The sequence below is a fragment of the Tiliqua scincoides genome, chromosome 1, assembly GCF_035046505.1.
Source record: "Tiliqua scincoides isolate rTilSci1 chromosome 1, rTilSci1.hap2, whole genome shotgun sequence".
Classification (NCBI taxonomy): domain Eukaryota; kingdom Metazoa; phylum Chordata; class Lepidosauria; order Squamata; family Scincidae; genus Tiliqua; species Tiliqua scincoides.
The window spans coordinates 111,188,890-111,209,981 of NC_089821.1; the positions used below are offsets into that span (position 1 = coordinate 111,188,890).

A 21,092-nucleotide genomic window follows, 5' to 3' on the forward strand; every position below is an offset into this window, starting at 1 on the left:
CAGGAAGAATTAAAAACTGGAAACAGTTTGATGGGGCAAGGCCTTGCTGTGGTCAGCTCAACTTTGCCTGGTCAAGGATACTTTTCAGAGCTGACCTCTTCTTGGGACACCCTGTGATCCCATCATCAACTGGTCTCTTTCTATGGCCAGTCAACTACATTAACTGTCTCCACTCCAGGGTGGGAAGCCACAGTGTCCCAAAGAGCAGTGGGGTGCGCAAGAGGGACTGATCCCTGTTCCAGCACAACTGTCAGCTCACACCAGCAGATTCACGACTCCGAGCCCAGTCCTATGCAAGTCTACTCAGAAGTAAGTCCCACTAGAGTCAATGGGGCTTACTCCCAGGAAAGTGTGGAGAGGATTGGGCTGCCTGCCGCTCAGCCACCCCCACCCCACACGGTCTGTATGTATCCTTCTCTCCCCCTCCCCACTTTTGAGAAGCCGCCCGTGGAGATGCCTGAACGGGGATCGGGGCGGGGGCGGGGGCGACCGCAGCCAGGGGTGCAAACTTGAGGTCTCACCCAGGCTCGCCAACTCTTTGTCCTTGGCCAGCACCGGGGAAAGCACGCGCCCTTGCCAAGGTAGAAGGAGAGCGCGTGCGCGCGCCCCAGCCCGCAGGGGGGCGCGCTCGCCAGGCGAGTCGGGGAGGGAGCGAGCGCCGTCCCCCTTTTCCACTCCGCCCCCCCACCCCATCCGTTTGGAACTTTGCTGACTGCAACGTTCTGAAGCCGAACGCAGCGACACGAGGGGGCGGGGGCGGCGGAACGTTCGATTCTTCCCTCGTTCCATCCGCGGGTGGGGGGCAGGCGAGCCCCGCTCTGCGTCCCCCCTTTGCCCCACCGCTGAGAAAGAGAGCGAGGAGGAGGAAGGCATCCGCAGCGCCACCCTTCGGCCGGCGAGGCGCACTGCACCTCCCCCTTTCTCTCTCCCTCTCACTCACTCACTCTCCCCCCACCCCACCGCCCCCCCGCTCCGACTCTCAATGTTCCACACTGCCCGGCCACAGAGCCTCCTCCGCTGCCTTATTCCCCCCCGGCCGCTCGCCTCCCCTCCAAGGACGCGCTCTCCCCTCCCCTCCCTCCCTCCCCTCTGCCATCTAACAGCGGGACAGGAGGACGCCTGCGAAGGTAAAAGGAGACAAACGGGTTCGGTGGCTGCCTAGCTGCAGCAGGAGAGTCTGGGCGAGCGGGCTTGGTGGGGGGAGGAGGAGATGGGGGAGGAGGGGAGGGAAGGGAAGGGAAGGGGGAAGCGGGGGGGCGCGAGAGTGGTGGAGGGAGCTTTGTTCTGCTTTCCAGCCTGGCGGTGTGGCCAGCAGAGCCGGGACTGCCTGAGTTCACGCCTCACTTGGTGCACACACCACCACCGCGCTGATCGGGGTGGAAGGAGAGCTGCTACCATCACAGCAGCCCCTCCATATACCCTCCCTGGCTGGCAGGGAGGGAGGGAGGGAGGGAGGGAGGGAGCTCTGCTCTCCCCACAAAGCCAAGCGGGGGGGGGAGAGAGCGAGGGACGACGACGACGACTGCTACGATTCTGTGTGTGTGTGAGAGTGAGGGAGTGAGCAACACACACACAGAGGGCCAAGCAGCAATTTTTTGTGCTCTGCTGCAATTTCCCACCAGGATCACTTAGATTTATTTATATAAGACCGATCTTTAAAACCCTCCATTTCAGCCTTTCCTGGCTCTATTTTTATTTTTATTTTTTTTGGAGAGGGGCAGGAAAAAAAAATATGTCGGTCTGTTTTGTAGAAACTGATCAAGACTCGGTGGCGTTGAAAGCGTTGCAGAAGGTGCAGTTTGAATTATGCTTCTTCTTCTTCCTCTCTCCCTCACCCCCTCTCTCTCACCCTTCACCCTAACCCTCTGTCTCTCTCACCCTCACTTCCCCTCACCCTTCACCCTAACCCCCTCTCTCATCCTAACCCCCTCACCCCTGCTCTCTCACCCTTACTCCCTCATACTCTCTCACCCCCACTCTCTCACCCTCACCCCCTCTCTTACCCCCTCATACTCTATCTCTCCCACCCTCACCCGCCTGTCTCTCCCCCTCTCTCACCCTTCCTCCCATTTCATCCTGCTCTGTGGTGACCAAATGCAATACTTGCTGCTGGTCGTGTAAATAGAACTAGAACTGGAGCTCCTTGCTTTCTGGATGGGGGGGGGGAAAGCACTGAAGTCTGAACTCCTCTGTAGCCCTCTGAATGCAAAGAGATGACAGGTAGTGGGGTAGAAAATAAGCATTAAGAATCCCCCCCCCCCAGCAGCTCAAGCAGAAGAGAAAGGAGGGAAATGTGACTTGCTTTGACCCTTTCTGCTCCTGAGTAAATATTTACAGGGTATTAGTGACTTTAAAAAAAAAAAGCCAACAACAATTTTTTGGCAAGCTCTGCTATTTACAACGTGTCATAAGTTATTAATGCTCCTTGCCTGAGTACTCTGCTAAATCTGTCTCGTGCCTTCGAACGAAGTAGACAATTGACATACTGTCTGAAGAATTGGGAAGGAGCGGGGTGGGATTGGGATTTGTAAAGGAAAAAAAATTACATACTCTTAACAATATTGAGACCTCTCCTCTTCTTCTTTTTTTTTTTTTTTTTTGGAACAAACAAACCTGTAAACACTGAAACAGTTGTGCTGCAACCCCAAACTGGGATGTTCTTGCTGCTATCTCTGCCCTTTCTTCTTTTCAGAGAATCCTGGACAGTTTGAAGGGTGCTGAATTCTGTTTGGGGTTATAGGGAAGAGAGAGAATAGCATTTTGCTGAGTTAATTGACTTCCTTTGACCCTTCTCTGTTTATGTTTTTCCTCCCCCCCCCCCCAAAGTTTTCCAAGATGTCCAGTGACAGACAAAGGTCAGATGACGAAAGTCCAAGTACCAGCAGTGGTAGTTCAGATGCAGATCAGAGGGACCCACCAGCACCTGAACCTGAGGAACAAGAAGAAAGAAAACCTTCTGCTACTCAGCAGAAGAAAAATACCAAACTCTCCAGCAAAACTACTGCTAAGCTATCCACTAGTGCTAAAAGGTAATAACAACCAAAAAAAACAGATAATTTTTTTGAGGGGGAGGAAATCTGTTGATTGACAAGACACGTTTTAAGCAGCAAACTTTGACATACTTTTCCCTTTGGGAAAATGAGAAGATGTCATAAACTTCTGGTTATATTTCATAATAATGTCTCCTCCTTGTTCCTTTTAAGGTGTTTCCAGGCTGGTTCACACAACAAAACTGCCATGTTCGGGATATGGGTTCAGTGGATCCTGGCAGAGTTCAGCAGTACACACTTAAGCACTTGGATTGAACCTATTCTTATTACACACTTTCGAAAGTGGGCATGAGTCATGTGGGTTTAACTGAACTGGGAAAAGTGTCACATGACTGCTTTGCCATGTGCTGTACTGTGCCTTGATCCACTTGGCCTGTAATTTGGACATGTAAATTGGCTTGCTTTTCATGCAGGTGATGTCCTTGGAAGTGTTTCATTCATCTGTGTATATTCACACCTGATCCTATGTCTTTTATCACATTTTGGGGGGTGGGGTGGGCTGGGAGGAAATAGGCTATATTGCGTTCTTCGACTTTGTATTTTTTTAGTTGACTTAAAAAGAATGCTTCACTAAAACAGATGATCTTTTTGTGTTTGCTCCTTTTGTAGAACTTGTCAGTTTATGTAATGTATATATTACACTACCTGTAATGAGGGTTGCTTTGTTGAAATGCAAGCAAAGATGTTAACTTGAGTGTTTCTTGCATCAGAGAGATCAGGACTTTCAGACTAAGAAATTAATGAGTAAAGATCCTTGAATCTTTGGTGTTTCAGAAATTTTAGGTACCTTTCATAGGTTACCTCTGAGTGATCACTGTCAGTATCTGCACATATATTTTCTGGCAGTTTAACTTTCAGGGTTTGCATGCACTGTTAATTTTCTTGTGAATTGGTCAAACTTTTATAATGCCTTGGTCTGTGCCTCTTTGGAGATACCTAAGCAGTCTTTTCCCTGGAGTTCACTCTTAGCTTGGAATCCATGTTACATTATCCAGTAGCAAATCTAGCAAGGTATTTCTGGGTGAAGTCTACCTTCATTAAAGTTAGCAAGAGTTTTGCCATTGATTTTAGTGGGATCCTCTGTAGGGGAAAAGTGCTGCTACCATAATCCACACATTCATTTGCAGCTCTGAAATTCTGAATTGCAGCTTTAGTGCTACGAAATTTACTTGAGCATGTTAACTTTTACCATCTGCTGCTTTTAAACAGAATTTGAACAGAGATTTGAAAAAAGGTACATAGATGATTTTAGTTAGAAAAGTGATAGGGAGTGATTTTTTTTTTTGATGGAGAGATAACTTATCATGCATTTAAAGTAACTTTTCTTAGCTTTGTACGGAGCTTTCATACAGCATATTTTGCAGCTGATATATATCAGATCCAGTGAGTGTTTTCTTCTATCATGTTTGATCTTGTAAAATCTTATCCCTATGTGTTCTTTGGCTTGACATCTCAAGTAAATTCTCATAGGGTGCAAATCCAGAGTGTCTAAATTACATCCAGACCACTTGTTATTGTCACAGAGCTTCTGCTGGCAAACTATAAATTGCCTGAGGTGTGTTTAAAAAAAGAAAAAGAAAGAATATTTTGTTTATGGAGCAAAATGGCGAAGGTTCTTTTCCTTTTAAAAAAAATAACTTATATTAAACTGTGATAAGACTGATGAAACATTTTCTCTTTAGATACTAACATCTTTATAACTATTGTCCAGAGACACCATCTGGGCTGGAACAATCACTGATAGATCAGTATTTGTTTTATTCTGTAGTAACTCAGGCAAATAAAAATATTTCATGTGGTTGGGACAGAGGGAGAGCAGAAGGAAAAATAAGCCCAGGGTTTAACTCTGACTACCTGACTGTGTATTTACCAGCTTGATTCAAATGTTGAAATGCACTATCAGCAGCAGGTAAAAAACATTGCCAAAAACGTGTTGTTGTTTACTATGTAGCTGCCTTGGCTGCAGTTCAGGGTAATGTTGGTATAAAGTCATTCACAAATATGCTTGTATTTCCTCCTTTCTCTCCCTTCTTGGCCTCATTTGCATATAAGATTAAAAAGAAAAATTCTCATGTAGAAAGTGGCTGGAAATCCCTCAGACTCACTTTTCTGAGAACTCTTTGGGGATTCCTACCGGGCTGAGATGTAAATGTGCTGCCTATTTACTGTCACAGCTCAGAAAAAAAAGCTGCAAAGTTGGTTTTTTTTCTGTTATGGGATTTGGGTTATGCCTCTGAGAACAAAGAGGAAGCAGCCATGTTAGCATTACTGAAGGCAAAACCAATCTTGCATTTAACTGCATGGTGGTAGAGGGCAGTGTAATTCCCTGATTTATTCTGTGTAGACTATCTCAAATGCTTTGTGTCTGTTCTCATTTTGCCAACAGAATTCAGAAGGAGCTAGCCGAAATCACCCTGGATCCACCTCCTAACTGCAGGTAGGGGGAAAAAAAAACTGCCAGCCAACTAAACATGAAATGTGGGGGGTGGTGTAGGGGAAAAAAAAGTTAATGTGAATGGAGGAGTGTTCAGCATGACAGATGTGGCTGCGCTGTAGTTTGTAAGTGGATATAAGATAAAGCAGGAATTGTGTAAGGCAAATGGAACAAGTGTAGGCAGATGCTTGGTAGAATGTACCATGAAGCTTTGGTTGTCAGATAGATGGGGTGCGTGTCACATTTAGTGGGAACAGTAGCCTTTGTTGACAAGTGTTTTCCTGTATAAGCTGAATAGTTATTATGCTTTGAAACTTATTAGTTTTGAGGCTTATAAAATGGTGCACTGCGTTTTGGAATCAAAATAATTTTTTTCCCCATGCTGTGATGCTGCCATGCTCTTAAAAAGGAAAGTTGAAAGTATTAAACGTAGTTCGTCTCCCGGGTGTGCTGCAATAAGGTGATATTGGAAAAACAACTTTGCAGCTCTGAGAGAGATGGTAGTTTTCAGGGGAGGAAAATTATGAGTTTGGGCAAATGAGTGATTCACTCGTTTAACATGAGTACTGTGCAAACGCTAAATGAACAGCTATACCAGCTCATTCTTTTTCAACTTGTTGAAAAAATTGTCAGCTGCGGTGCAGGTTTATTAAGGGGGGGGGAACTCTGATGATGGGTTGTAAAATATTCAGTGCTGGAATTTGGTAAAGAAAGCTACTCTGGGCTGCGTGTAATACTGCTATTGACTATTGTGTTTAATGAATTTTTTGTATGGTTTTTCTATTGCTGAGGTATTGCTATTTTCAGTGGCCATTTACACTGAAAGCATTGCTCGTGTGTGGGGATATTGTGCTGTTCTGAGAAAGTTGTATATTTAATTGGATTCCGGGGAAATAACTGTCTAAGCAAGGGTGGCTTTTTGTCCTTGTGTCTTTTTCCTGAAATCACTTCAGTACAAATGCAATTGTTATCACTTTTTAAAAAAATACCTGTTATGAAAAGCAATCTAGAAGCTAGGAATGGATGATAAAATAATTGACTTCTGTGGTGAAAGTTGAAATTGTATGTTAGTCTTCTACAACTGGTGCACATTATCTCGTGCTTTGTGGTTGTGTTCTTTTGATGCTGTTGTGTAGTTGGTCCAGATTCATGGTTGTGGCACCCTTCGATGGGAACCACATGGTGCGATGCTTTAGAAGCATTTTCAAGGGGGAAAAATCAGAAACACTTGCCAGTGGTGAAGAGAGCAGGCTGTGAACTGTGCGGTCCTTGGTTCTAATCTCACCTGAGTCATAGCCCCAGTGGGTAGTTTTATGCAAGCCAGTGTTATGTCTGGAAGTAATAATATGCTTGCAACCTTGTTTTTACAGGGATTACTGAAATCAGAGTTGTTAGCCTGCAACCTGAAGTTTGCTCCTGTCCCTTTAAATTCATGACTGAATTTGTGTGGCGTACAGTATATATAATTATGTGCTGTAGCAAGTGGGGGGCAGAGAGATGTGCACAGAGGAAATGAGGCAGAATTTGCCACTGCTGCCTCACCTTCCCATTCAATTTCAGGACACAAGGGCAACTTCATTGTTGCAGTTGGGCAGTCCAATCCTGAGCTGCCCGGGGCACGCGGCTGCAGTGGCGCCAAGAACGGCTCCCACCGTGTCCTGCGTGCCTCAGCCTGGTGTGGGCGGCGCCTCGGGAGAAGGGGACTTTCGTTCCCTTCCCCCAGGTAAGGGAAGCAGCCCCGCAATGGGGCTAATCACTTTACCGCCGACCAAAAAGTCGGTGGTAAAGTAAAGGCTTTCTGTAGGGCGCCAAGCCCTACACGAATGGTCAGGATCCACCAGACTGGCCTCCTGCTTCCCTGCTCTCTCCCCCGGCACGCCTTCCACCCGCCCTCTCTCCGCCGCCCGCCTCCCCGTCACGCCTCCCGCCTGCTCCCTCTCTGTCCTCCCCATGACTCCCCCCTCCTGGAATGCCTCCTCCCCACCCCCCTCCCTGGCCCCATTTATTGTGCCATGGCTTGGCGGTCTGTGAGACTGCTGAGCAGCGGAGTAGGGGCGCCCGCCCGGCGCTAGCCCAGCGCCGGCCAGAGGTAAGCCTCGCAGACATGCCTTACGGCACGTTTGCAACAGTGTGTTCCGGTGGAAAGCCGGAGTGCGAGCTCAGGATTGGGCCCTAAGAGGCCTAATTAGTTATTTTGAGCACTTAGCAGAAATTTTGTATAAACACTATATATGAATGTGACGTTTTTCCAAGGAGGGTCGTTCCCCTTTCATAGCTTTGACTGGAACAGGCTCCTTAGAAAGCAAATTACAACGCTAGGCTAAAATCCTGTAACATTTCCTTAGGAATAATTTTCATTGACCTCTTTGGGACTTCTGAGTAGACATGCTTCAGGTTGGGCAGTAAGGAATACATTTAATGGCCATCTGACACTTTCTTAGGGGAGCATACGAGGAATTTTGTGATGCAGTAAAACTGCTTGAAAATATATGAACATCGCTTTTTAAAAGGAAAGGAAGGGAAATATTATATTAAGGAGGGAAGTGATACTGTATCTCATTTTTGTACAAAAGAACATCCTGGAGGATCATATATAAAGAAAATAAGTCTCAACTAAGTCCCATTGAAGTTAATTCTCCATGTCCTAGCCCTGTAATAAGGCTGCTTTTCTTAAACCTTAAAATGTTGGAGAAACTGTGGAAGTATTCTTGGTTTGCATGTTCTGACTCTTCTGATTTAACAGTGTTTTCCTTGAGGGCCCTCTGAATCCTGGAGCTGTTTCTGGTGAGAGGACCTTCCCCTCTCTTAGTTCTTGATGATCTGTGGAGAATGAATGGGCGTTCTCCCCCCCCCTTTTTCCTTCAGGGATTGGACAGGTGGTCACCATTTCATGGTTGCCAGTGGTGACCCCGCAACCATATTTGTGGGACTCAGTTGGTCTTTAAGAGATCTGTAGAGATAAAAATTTTCACAATGAACTATCAGTCTAGTGGCCTTTTTGAAGGCTTGAAAGGGTGTAAAACTACCTTAATATTTGAATTTTCCTCCTTGGCTTATGGGAGCAGATATTTCCAGTTCCCAAAATAAATATGTTCGCTAGTCTTCCACTTTTAAGAGGCAATTAGACTCTTCTATCACAGCAGCAGTTTGGCAAAATAAATCTTGTACTCTGTGTAAGATAAGTGAAAGAGATGTCGATCCCCAGTTAGAAGGTCATATAGTAGGAGTCTTTTTATTAGGGAATGACATTTTTTGCAGTATACTAGAAGGCAGTTTGGCTTACAAAAGTACTTTTAGAAGCCTTTTGAGCACCGCTTCATAAACTGCATTTTGTCCTTGGGGAAACCAGCTCCCAAGTTCGCAAATACTTATGCTCGGCGTCATTGACAGAGTGAGTGCTTGCAAAGTGTATGTGAGTAGTGACTGGGAAGCCCTGTGTGGTGTGTATTTTGGCAAAAACCCCAGTTTGCACATGTGGAGGCCAGTAACGAGAACAGTCTTTGTATTTATTTTGTGCATTTCAAGTGTTCAAAGCGCTTCACATGCTTTATGGCATCAGCTTCCGTAACAGCCTCACAATCCCTGCAGTAAAGGCAGATGTTGTTGCATAGTACATATTGTCATTATCCCCATATTGCAGACAGGAGGTTGAGACCAAGGGAGTAGTGGCTTGCCCAAGGCCATCTGGTGAGTTGGTGACTGAGGTGTGAATTGAACTTGGAACATCCAGGCTCCCAGATCATACTAACAGTGTGTGGTTCAGGAGTGTTGGTTTGGAATCCTGAATGCCTTTTTCTTTGCCAAAAAGCAGCCATGAAATGGATAGTTTGGTTCTGGACCACAGCGCTGGGGAAGGGAAGGGGAGGTTAACCCTTTGCTCCTACACCAGTTCCCTCATGTAAATGTCTTCTCCCCCAGATGAGTTTCTTTCTGTCATCCTGAGCAACTGTGTCACATCACTGTATAAGGTTGAAGTTATATCCTCAAGTAACACTTGCCCGTTTTTGCCTGCTCTTCTCTGTGAATTGAATAAAAAGCTATATTTGACTAGCATTTGCATTTGATTTGAAAGTGGCTTCTTCTACTTCCTGCCTCGCATTAGTGGTATTCACAAGTGATACATTCCAGACTTAAATGGCTTTCTTAGGCATTGCTTGTGAAAATGCCTTGAGTTTAAAGCAGCAAGAGAAAGTTGTAATACCTTTTTCTGGTAGGTTGCATTGGCATAATTGCCCAACAAACAGGAAACCACACGGGTGTCTATTGCTGTTGCAGGCCAAACATTTTGGTTTGGAATTGTCCATGACTTTTCTTGAAGTTGGTCAACTTCTACCTGAACAATATTGGTGGTTCTCTGTTGTAAAAAATAGATTGAGGTATTCAAAACTAAGACTCAACACATTAGCGGGTCTCCCCAGCCCTGCATCCAGGGGCAAAGATCTGTAATGGTGCCCCCTTATGGGATGCTGCCATCCCCCATGCGCAGATCCACCCCACCCACTTACCTGGAGCGCATAGAGCCTCGCACAACTCCAGGACGTGTTGGGGAAGCCTCCTTAAGCTTCCCAGACACTTTAAACTGTGTTTCTGGCAAACCAGAAGCACAGTTCCCAACTGTGTCAGGAGCTCCAGGCAGGCTTCCGTGTGGTCCAGGAAGCGTGCGAGGCTCCGCACCCGGGGTATTTACCCCATTCATTTAATGACCGGTCCAGTGCTGACTCCACATAGAACTTTTTGGCTCTGCCTTGGAAAAACATGTTCCGGTTTGAATGGAAAACCTGCATTTTCATTGTTTAAAGCTGCAGCATTTCAGAGTGAGAGGGATTGACGACACAACAGTTATTATCAGCCAAGTGTAATTTTTTTCTTGTCCAAGCAAAAAGTAATCCACAAATGGTAAAAGAAAGCTTGACTTGTTCCGGTGCCAAAACAATACTAACATGTAAAAGAAATGATTGCATTATTTTAGGTTTGCTTTGCATTATTTTGTTTCTATGTACAATTAGGGAGCCACTCTGGTAAAATGTAATTGGGGATAATTTGCCATGCGGCAAACGTTAGCTTTCCTCAGCGACTATGAGCATTTCAAACATCGCTGCTTGCTTCGTAATACAATTACATTTAACACCCTTTAACTGATGAATGTGAATATTCAGTGATCTGCTGACATTTTTGCTTGCACTCATTGATGTTGTCATTTATTTGTTTGTCAGAGCTGGAGTTATATTGTATTACCATATACACAAACACACACAGCAAAATTTCTGTAGGTTTTAAGTTCCATTTTCTCTTTCAAGCTTTTCTGTGGCCCACTTAACACTCTCAATTTATGGATTCCTGATATTTTGCCAGGTTTATTCTGTTGGTATGTCACACTTGGAGATAAAGGTGCCGCTTCACACAGCACATTTTTCAAAGCATACGTTAGTTGTTGTGCAGTTCAAAATGTAAAGTGTGAATGAGCCAGATGTACACAATGTCAGACAGGTACGTCCTTTATGGAACTGTGATTGGGTATAGTTGCTTGTTGACTGCGCACTTGATGGCAGAGCTGAAAAATGGCCCTCTTAAGTAGACCTGTTGAGCGGCATCCCTAGAACAGGTTGGGCCCTTGCTTCACTGAAAAGGAATTCCATCATGGAGGACAATATGTGACATTTAACAGAAGTGAAAGGTTGTGAAACTTGTGTGCCACCATAAACCACAAGGTGTTGGGAGAAGAGGTCATGGTTCTTTCTGATATAGGTGTGGGTTCTCTGTTTAAAAAATGTGGTTCTTATCTGAATGTGGGGAGTTCGCTCTTCAGTTCTAAGCTAAACAGAGCTATCATGCATCCTTTGGATGCATTTTCAGAGGCAGCATTTCTACCTTCTCTCTGCCTCTCCGTCCCACTTTTGTATAGCTAAAGTCTATAGTCTAATTAGGGCCCAATCCTATCCAACTTTCCAGCTCCGGTGTAGCCACAGTGCAGCCCGTGGTAAGGGAACACATGTTCCCATACCTTAAGAAGGCTCCAGTGACTGCCCCTCCACCACAGGATGCAGCGCAAACCCCACTGGCACAACTGCACCAGCACTGGTAAATTGGATAGGATAGGGCCCTTAGTCCACTACTTCTGAGACCTGTAAGGTTGGTTGGCAACCTTCAGTCTTGAAAGACTATGGTATAAACCTACAGCACCCGGTATTCCCAGGTGGTCTCCCATCCAAATACTAACCAGGCCTGATCCTGCTTAGCTTCGGAGATTAGGCATCTGCAGGGTAACAGTTGCTGCTAAAACTCCTGTAAGGAAGAATGTATTAGTATCCCTCAGTAATGGTTACTATGAAATCAGCATGCGCAGACCACAATCTTGGAATTGGTGGGATCTTTTTGCCATAATTAAACATAATAATGTTTTGTTTTTTCCATAGGATCTACCACTGTGGATGTTCCTAGCTTTTTGTAGCAGAAGTGCAATGAGCAATTACTTGCTGCACTGTTTGACTGCTGATTCATTTAGCTGCCAAAGTTTTATTTAGTGGGTAATAGAGGTATGTAAAGAGTGACTGGGTTCAAGTGTGTGGAGTTTGAATGGGCAGTGCTGCTATGTACCTAATGTGCTTCCTTTGGCATTTGCCAGAATACTTTGATTCAATATTGTGACTGCAGTTGTTGTAGAACAGTTACACCTGATGGCATGGGAAGAGGAGGTGCTAGTGATGAGGGGATCCCATAGCTGTTTAGACCTAGACTGAAAGGCAGAGTCTTATCCAGATCCCTGCCCACATTTCTGACTATAGGTTGGTGTGCATCGCCGTTTGTGAACAGAGTTGAGGTTTGACACTGGGAAGCAGAAACCTTTCAGAGTTGTTGTCCTTAAAACTAGTTCTATAGTTTCTTTTTGTTTGCAGCTCTGAGTAGAGTGTGCAGAAAACAAATCACAGGTATGTTACATAGTAGTTTTCAAACACAATGGCCTTGCTGAATCAGACAGAAGCTGGACTGGTCCCAGCAACATTCTATCTCCAACATCAGTCTGCCAGTTATCAACTGTTGTTTGTGTCCATTACTTGGTAATTAGAGGTATACAAGAATGTGGAGATCTTTTCCTTATTATCAGTGCTACATCTGTCTTCCTCTACACCAGGGGTCTCCAAACCCCGACTCGGGGGCCAGATGTGGCCCGCAGCAAGCCTCTTTCTGGCCCATGTCCAACCTCTTGTCCCCTGAAAGCCTCTGGCCCACTCAACTGAACATGACCAAAACTGTGCTCTGATAGTGTCTGGAGGGTATTCTGAGGGCCAGAGAGGTTGAATGAATGAGCCCATTCATTCATTTATTCACTCATCTAAGTTCCATCGCTAATTTATTTATTTAAATTTTATATTTAAATTTTTTTTCCGGCCCTCCACACCACGTCAGATATTTGATGCGGCGCTCTGGTCAAAAGATTGGAGACCCCTACTCTACACCACTGTTTCTCAAACTGTGTCAGGACCCACTAGGTGGGTTGTGAGTCAATTTCAGGTGGGTCCCCATTCATTTCAATATTTTATTTTTAGTATATTAAACTTGATGTCAGCATGCTATGTGACTGCATTTGGGGAGATTTGTACTTTTAACAGGCTATAATTTATATGCTTTAAACAATGATAGTCAATGGGGCTTATTCCTGGGTTGGTGTGGATAGGATTACAGCCTAGGATTGTTAAAAAATTTTTCCTGCTTGATGATGTCACTTCTGGCCATGACATCACTTCCAGGTTAATGACATCACTTCTGGTGGGTCCCGACAGATTGTTGTTCTAAATAGTGGGACTTGGGCTACAAAGTTTGAGAACCATTGCTCTACACCAGGGGTGTCCAAACTTTTTGGCAGAAGGGCCACATCATCCATCTGACAATGTGTCGATGGCCGGGAAAAAAAGAATTAATTTACATTTCAAATTTTAATAAATTTACATAAATGAAATTATTAGAGATGGAACTTAAATGAATGAAAGGTCTTGCAATAGCTCAAGGAATACAAAAGACCTTGCACAAAGTAAGACTAGCCTTTCCTTTTCCGCCACTGCTGCATCACAGTTGTGAAACAGCAAGCAGTGGAGGGAGCCCTCATCCCACAGCTCATGCAACAGGTCAAACAGTTGGCTGTCATGCTGAGAGCAGTTGCATCAGGCCAGCATGGGCTCCAGCAAGTCTCCGGAGGGCCAGAGGCTCATTGGAGACTGGGGGCTCCCCAGGGGCCTGATTGGGAGTCCTCAAGGCCCAAAAGTGGCCCCAGGACCAGGGTTTGGGCACCTCTGCTCTATACTGATAAGAAACTTCAGTACTAAGTTGTAAGCAAATAGCTTGAATCACTTGTATAGAGCTTGAATCAGTTGTATAGAACAGGGGTCTTCAAACCCTGCCTCGGTGCCAGATGCAGCCCAGAGCGAGCCTCTGTCCGGCCCGTGGCTAGCCTCTTGCCCCCTGAAAGCCTCTGGCCCACCTGACTGAACATGACCAGAGCTGTGTTCTGATTGCATCTGGAGGATGTTCTGAGAGCCAGAGAGGCTGAGTGAATGAACCCACTCATTCATTTATTCATTCATCTAAGTTCCATCTCTAATTTATTTATTTAAATTTTATATTTAAAAATTTTTCCGACCCTCAGCACTGCACCAGATATTTTATGCGGCCCTCTGGCCAAAGATTTTGGAGACTCCAGTATAGACCATGCTCTGGAGAGGCCAAGATTAGTTCAGAATGGGCAGAGTTTGAATAATTTTAATTTATCACAATTTGTCTGAGTTCTTTCTTTCGTTTTATCTGATCTGATCTAAGTTTTTTAAAAACATGTTCTATTTCCTTTACCTTTTCCTAGCCCTGAGTACAGCTTCTGTGCAAGGTTCCCTAAAATCAATATCAGCTGTCTAGGACCAAAGTCAGTGAAAAAAATATTGGCACTTGGTTGTCTTTGTTGCTCGGATTGAGCTGGTGAATTATTGTGCTTGTGATATGTGACACTGCATTTTTAGTGAAATATAGTTTGTATGAGAAGAGCTGATGGAATTTTCCTGGGTGTTCAGCTGGTTTCAAAGCAACCTCCAAACGTGCAGAATGAGTATTATTTATACTTATCCAACTCTGTACCCAAGGAGATGCTTGTTACAGTGATGAAGATGTAATATAACAATTACATTGGGGTGGAGATTTTTAGATCTATTCAGAAAAATAATTTTCCTGAGCAGCTCTAATTTGCATTTACGATACTGTAGGCTTCTTGAGTCAGTTTGTCAAGTTAAATGTAGAATTCTAAGAGTGCAATCCTATATACACTTACCTGGGAGTAAGCCCCACTGAGTATAGTGGGACTTCTGAGTAGACATGCATAGGATTGGGCTCTAAGGCTGCAGTTCCATACCTGGAAGTAAGTTCCATTGAATCCAGTGACATTTACTTCTGAGTAGACATGCATAGAATTGCTCTGTAAACTTCATAATGCCACCCCCCCCCCCCAGAAAAGGAATGTAGTTTGTTGAGAGAAACATCCAATTCATGCTAGTAGCAGCCCAACTCTAACATAATGTCCATTTACGTAAATGAAGGATATGGGTTTGCAGAGCTTGGAAGGCTGTGATTTTTAAATAGACATTGATGTTGATGGGTTCTCCTAAGTAACTGTTTTGAGGCCAATGTGTTGTGCTGTGTAAAACTGAGGCTGACATAATTGAAGGAAAGCAGTGCTTTGTGATTCAGTGCTAATTTGAATGTTCAAAAGAAGGAGAGGATTGATTGATTCCTGGCTTCTAAAGTCATGTGCATGGCAGGGACATCCCACCTATGCTGCCAGCAGCCAAGTTCAGGAGCTACTTCCCACTTCTGCAGGCCACTCCTCTGGCTAATCCCTGAATGGGTGTCCTGTGTCTTTGGGTTCTGTGTAGCTAAAGAGCTTGAGACCTAAATGCCCACAAGATCTGCAGCTTCCTTCATCCAGTTCTTTTCGTCGCTATTTCTGAGGAGACTCCCCTTGGTCAAGCCTGTGTGATGTGATCATGTAATCATGGGCTGCCCACCCGATAATTATGGGATTTCCTTGTTCTGCAGGCCCAGCAAGATATGTTGGGTGGGCTGATGCAGGAAGAAGCAAAGGCCTGAGTTGACATTTGGAAGGAAAACTTATTGACAATTATTATTTTAAAATGAATTTATTTGTATACTTTTGATTTTACAGTGCTATTACCCGTGCAGTGGACTTGATATATGTCATAATAGTAAAAGTCCAAGCAAGCAGCTTTATTTGGACGTTTTGAAGTTCCTGAAGTATTCTCGCCCTTGGTTTAACTTGACATTTCTTGTTGATATGCTGTGCTTCAACAGACTTCATGTGCGTTTCTGATAGCACAAGCCTAAGCGTTCCAAAGTTTCATTTGCACCGTTTCTCCCAAGGAGACCTCATCTCAAAATGCAGTGTTGGCAATGTGCTTCAAGGCATGAACATGGAAACACAACTGACTCTTTTTATAAAACACACACACAGAAACCTAAGGCGTTTTCTTATACTGAGTCTGATCATTGTTCCATTGAGGTCACTGTATTGTTCACTCTGATGAAAAATGGATCTTCTAGTAATGGTCTGAATGCTGTCCTACCTAGAGATGCTAGGGATTGAACCTGTAGCTTTCTGCGTGCAAAATACTCTTCTGCTCTTGCAATTTTGTCTCGCAAGTAGAGTTCCAAGGTACAAAATACTGTACTTGTTGGATTTCCTAGGGGAAAAAAATCCCAGAAGTCTCTCAAAAGTGGGGTTTAGAAAATGTTGAGGTATGCTGTGACTCCAGCAGATGGTCCTCATTTGATTGGATGACATACAAGTATTGGCTTGAGGCTGGCAGATTTGTTCATAAGGGTTTTCTCGGAGGTACTATGGTTGTGCTTCACTTAACTGATACTCAGCATTTGGATAAGGCAGTAGGTGTGGGTTTTAGAAATAATTGTCCACAGAACCTGGACTCGAGTAAACTTTGGCTGCTGTAAGTTGTGGTTGCTTCTCCTAGTTAGCTGTTTTCCTTGGATGGATATTTTGTGATCGTCCCTCTGCCCACCCAAAGATCAACATTTTGCCTCACATTGAGGGACTACATGTTTTCTGAGACAGCTGGTCATAATATTCAATTGATAACCCATTAAGCCTGAGTACATGAAATCTTTGCCATTTGCTTATCCAAAAACTACTCAAGTGAGACAGTTATCTGGCTTGTCATGAAATAGAAGGGTGGCAAATTCTCATCCAGGAGCTGTCCTTGGGTTTGGTTTGCATGTGATGTCTTTTGTATCAGCTCTCGGCTAAACCTTCATGGCCCTCCAACCATTCTAGCTGATATGGAAGGTGCATTATCTTAATAGAAGGAAGTAAACATTCCTTTGTACACCTCAGAACCTCCTTTTGGAAGCAGTGCTGGGGGGGGGAGATGGTTAACAAATGACAGGGGGAAGGATAGTAAACATGTGCTGGAAAAAAAATGGAGAGAATGGGTGACTGCTCCACTGTAATCACTTTTCTGGCTCCTGAATTAGGCCTGTTTCTGTACCTCTCTCCTTGGCTCCTCTTTTATAGTCCTATTTTTCATATCTGTTATGTTTGGAACTTTGCAAATTAGGTGGAGATTAGCCAGGTCCTTATCATTTATACTCTTCTGTGCCATGGTGTAAAAGCAGCTCACTTGCTCTTTGCTTTCAGGGTTCACTTCCTGTAAGTACAAGAGGCCTGCAAGGGGATGAACTTTGAATTTGAAGAAAACTGATGGTGCCTTGTCCTAGGAAAAATTCACACTTGGCTGTAGATGTAAGCAGATTCCTTGAACCATGTTTGGCACTGTGGAATTTCCTTCCTTTTGAAATGGATTTTCACATTTTTTTCCCGTTTCACTAGTAGGGAGAAACAGTTCAAAATAATGTGGTTGTTTGGAAAACTCAGTGACATTTAAGCTAAAGTCTAGTTGACATGTTCTGTTGTACCATCTTAAAAACTCCCGTTCCCAAATTTGTGTGTGTATTAAGGCTGCAGTTCTATACACGTTGACGTGGAAGTCAGTCCCGTTGAACTTATTGGGGTTTCTGAGTAGTCGTGCATAGGATTAGAATGTTGTTTCTTTAAGTTTTCTGTAGGGTGAGTGTGTCTGTATAATGAAAAGAGGAGATCCTTGTGCCTGAGAATGGCTTTTCAGCCCAATGCATTTAGAGTAGCATTTTTCAACTAGTGTGTCGTGGATGGTCCACAGGTGTGCTGCAGGAATTTGGGGAAGGGGAGGGCCTTTGGAGATGTCAGCCTCCCCACCAGCAGGGCCTTGTCAGTTGTCAAAAAATGATGCTATGCCCTGAAGAGTTTAGAGCCTTCTCAGTGTGGCATGAAAATTTTTGAAAAAATCACTGATTTAGAGTCTAACGAATGTTCCTCTGGAGAATGGATCTGTTTCTGAGTTTATGTGGCAGATAGGTTTGGTTATCTTTTGAAAGGGCTAAATCAGCCCCTGAGAAGCCCCCTGATTTAACATGAGTTGAACTGATAGTTCACCCTCTCTGCACCTCTAAGCTCTTTCCTCTTTGTTTCTGAATTTGATTCCCTCTCATCTTGTGTGTGAGAGCGGGCATGTAGATAGGACACAGAACTGAGAAGACCTTTCAGTGTGGAAGCGCCATTTCTGATAGCACTCTTGTAGCAACTACAGATAAGAGCAGCTGTGGCATTTGGTCTTCTAAGCGATGATGACGATGGTTTACAATGCCTGTGGTTTACCTCGGGTATTATACAGCTGTCTCAAAATGTTTGCAGATAGTAACCTTGGTTCGGAATAGCCATTCTGTATTCTGTTCTGAAAGAGCCGCGGCAGTGTCACCCAGAAAATCTGAATCCTGGGACTTGTTTAAATTATGCTAATCAATATTGGCATATTTGTGTGTATGTGCATAATTCTACTCCTGGTAGTCATGGGAAAGGGGAGGAAAGAATCCAGGAAACTGTTTCACCAGGTGCTCCTCACCAGGTGCTCCTCATGAAATGCTGCTTTCACGACAGCATTTACAACCAGAGGAGCTCGAACCTTGAAGGTGACACAGCCAAAAATAAGCAGTGCTAAATCCCCAGAGCGTGGGTATGGGCAGGCCAATCCTGAAGGTGGTGGCTTCGGCGGATGCAGCAGTGTCGAAACCGCTATCGCTGCATCCAGCAGCACTGCTGAGACCACTGGAGTTCTCCTTGGGGGTAGGAGACTTGTATCCCCTTCCCCCAGAGAAAGCCCCAAGCCCCGCAGTGAGGCTTCTCAAGACTGTGCCTGCTATTTTGCCTGTACAGACTTGAGAAGCCTCATTGCGGGGCTTGGGGCTTTCCCTGGGGAAGGGGACAAAAGTCCATGGCCAAAAATGTTCATGATCTGTCGGAGCAGACTTCCGTCCCCCCCGCCCTTGTTTTCTCCCCCACCCCGTTCTGCCCACTCCCCGCATCCCCCCAAAACTACTTACTGCTGGCTGGCGCTCCTGGAGCGCCAACTGGCTGTCCACATGGTGCTGATGCTCAGCGCCAACTAGCACTGGTCCAGTACTGGTGGCCTCTCCTTTCCTGATGCTGCATACATGCCTTATGGCACATTTGCTACACCCATTGCTATTGCTGGACCTCAGAGCTGAGGAAATTCTGGATTGGGCCCTAAATCAGTAGGAGCAATAATGCTGAATTGCGGCTGGGTCGGGTATTTTTTTTTTTTCTAAATTAAAAAGGGGAAACAGAATGTATTTGGATGTTAAATTGTACGCTCAATAGAGAATTGTAGAATATTCATTATTCCATTATTGGTCTTCTCAAGATTCTAAGAATTGCTGGGTCCAGAGTATCTTGGTCTGTGCAAGATAACTCTTCACAAATTTAATAATGACCATAAGTAGCTCTGTGTGTGTGTATGTGTGTGTGTGAGTGAGTGGGGGAGGAGAGAAAGAGAGTGTGTTATTAATACTACCCTTTATTTATTTTTGACATACTGTCAGATAATGCTGTCAGCTGTCCTAGTAGCTTATTCTCGTTTATACTGATTTCTGATTATAGGAGCTGTCTCTAAACGGTGCCGTTTATACTTTGCCTTGTCCAAGGGCTTTGCATTTATCTGTATTGGCTATTGCAAAAGTGGTGTTTGGCTTGCTTTCTTGCACAGCACTTTGTCCCAAAGAAAACACAACTCTCTGAAAAAAGGATCAGGTGGTTAATCCACAAGGGAATGCATGTGTGTTTGTCAGAATTTAAATATGTGCTTCTTTTGGGCTAGTGAACCCTTGGCAACAATGTGGAGAAAAAGCAAGGTTTGCAGAATGCTTTTTGTGTGGTGAGGGAAGAAGACAGAAGGCGAATTGTGCAGCTGCCCCGGGGTCAGTGATGGTCCTGGGGGGAATTGGGGGGGCAGAAGTCTCAGGTGCCACACCTGTGGGCCCTGTGGGGGCAGCACCACTGCGCCACCGTGCTTGCCACCTCCACCCGCCCTCCAGAGTTGTTCCAGGGGCAGGCAAAGCTTCGCCCTGTGTCCACGGGTGCTCCAAAAGCCTTATGAAGCCTCCGGAGTGCCCTTAAATAGGAAGTCCTGTTTAATGGCAGTTCAGAAGCCCCAGAAGGTTTTCACAGAGTCCAGGAATGTTGCACGAGGCTCCATACGAAGCTGGGTAAGTATCCCGGGGGGACAGTGTGTTGTGGGGGGAGGTGACATGTTGAGGTCCTGTGCCATGGGGTGGCACAGGAGCCAGGTCCTCAACTGCCCGGGGTGGATTGGGTCAGGCTGGGCTGTTGAGCTTTCTTTGGTCATCTGGCTGGCCAGTACTGGAGACAGAGTGATGGACTTGAAGGACACTTGGTCCACATTAGTAGCTGAACAATTCTTGTAAAGAGAGTTTGACAAAGCATTTAACTCACTGATCCCGGTGGTAGGACTGTCTGCTCCGACTGTGACTTTCTTCATCGTTAATCTTTTTGGAAGGTAAATCAATGAGTTGTGTCCATTTAAAGATGTTTTTAACTAATGACAACCTTTATTTACCCATAGCTATTATTAGTAAGTGATTCATTGGTGTATTGGGGCCAAACCCAATGATTTAATTTTGGAGCAGTATGCTTAAAAGAAAAAAAAGACACATGATGCCATTTAGTACAGCAGCCATTGCAACAAATCTATTATTTCTGTTTCAGTCATTATGCTTCCCTTTCTCCACCTCTTTGGTCCTTCAGGGTAACTAGTACTTAATGCAAGTAGCTATAGTGCAAGATGCGAAGCACAGTAGAATTTTGAGGCAATTAGTTGTCTAATAGAATCTTAAGAGTGTTATTAATTTAGTAGGCTTGGAGTTCAGGAGGTTGCTTCTTGCTTGCTACACTTAGGGATCATTAGAGCACAAGATATCTCAGTGTAAAAAAAATAAGTGTTTTAGCCCTTATTGGATTTTGATACGTAAATATATTTGGAGCAAGCACCAGCCTTTCTCTGATGTAAAAAATATGCCGAAACTGCAATTGTTTTCATGAAATTGTGCATGTGCGTGTGTGTTTAGCATTTTGAGTTTGACATCCTTTTGTTTGGCTCATAGCAGCGCTCTCTGAAAAGGATAAGTGGGAG

At 44.7% G+C, this 21,092-nt stretch overlaps 1 protein-coding gene across 2 annotated transcripts in view; it reads left to right on the forward strand.

Annotated features, from left to right (window-relative positions):
* The first annotated feature begins 651 nt into the window (after positions 1 to 651).
* UBE2E3 (ubiquitin conjugating enzyme E2 E3) overlaps positions 652 to 21,092 on the forward strand; it is a 109,001-nt gene continuing 88,560 nt past the window's right edge. The window contains exons 1-3 of one of the 2 annotated variants that reach the window (XM_066609406.1): positions 652 to 1,127; positions 2,827 to 3,029; positions 5,437 to 5,487. In XM_066609406.1, coding sequence (XP_066465503.1) covers positions 2,836 to 3,029; positions 5,437 to 5,487 — 245 coding nt within the window. In that variant the 5' untranslated portion in view covers positions 652 to 1,127; positions 2,827 to 2,835. Of the gene's footprint in view, positions 1,128 to 1,540; positions 1,793 to 2,826; positions 3,030 to 5,436; positions 5,488 to 21,092 lie in introns of those variants that run through there. The other variant, XM_066634433.1, reaches the window with a different exon arrangement.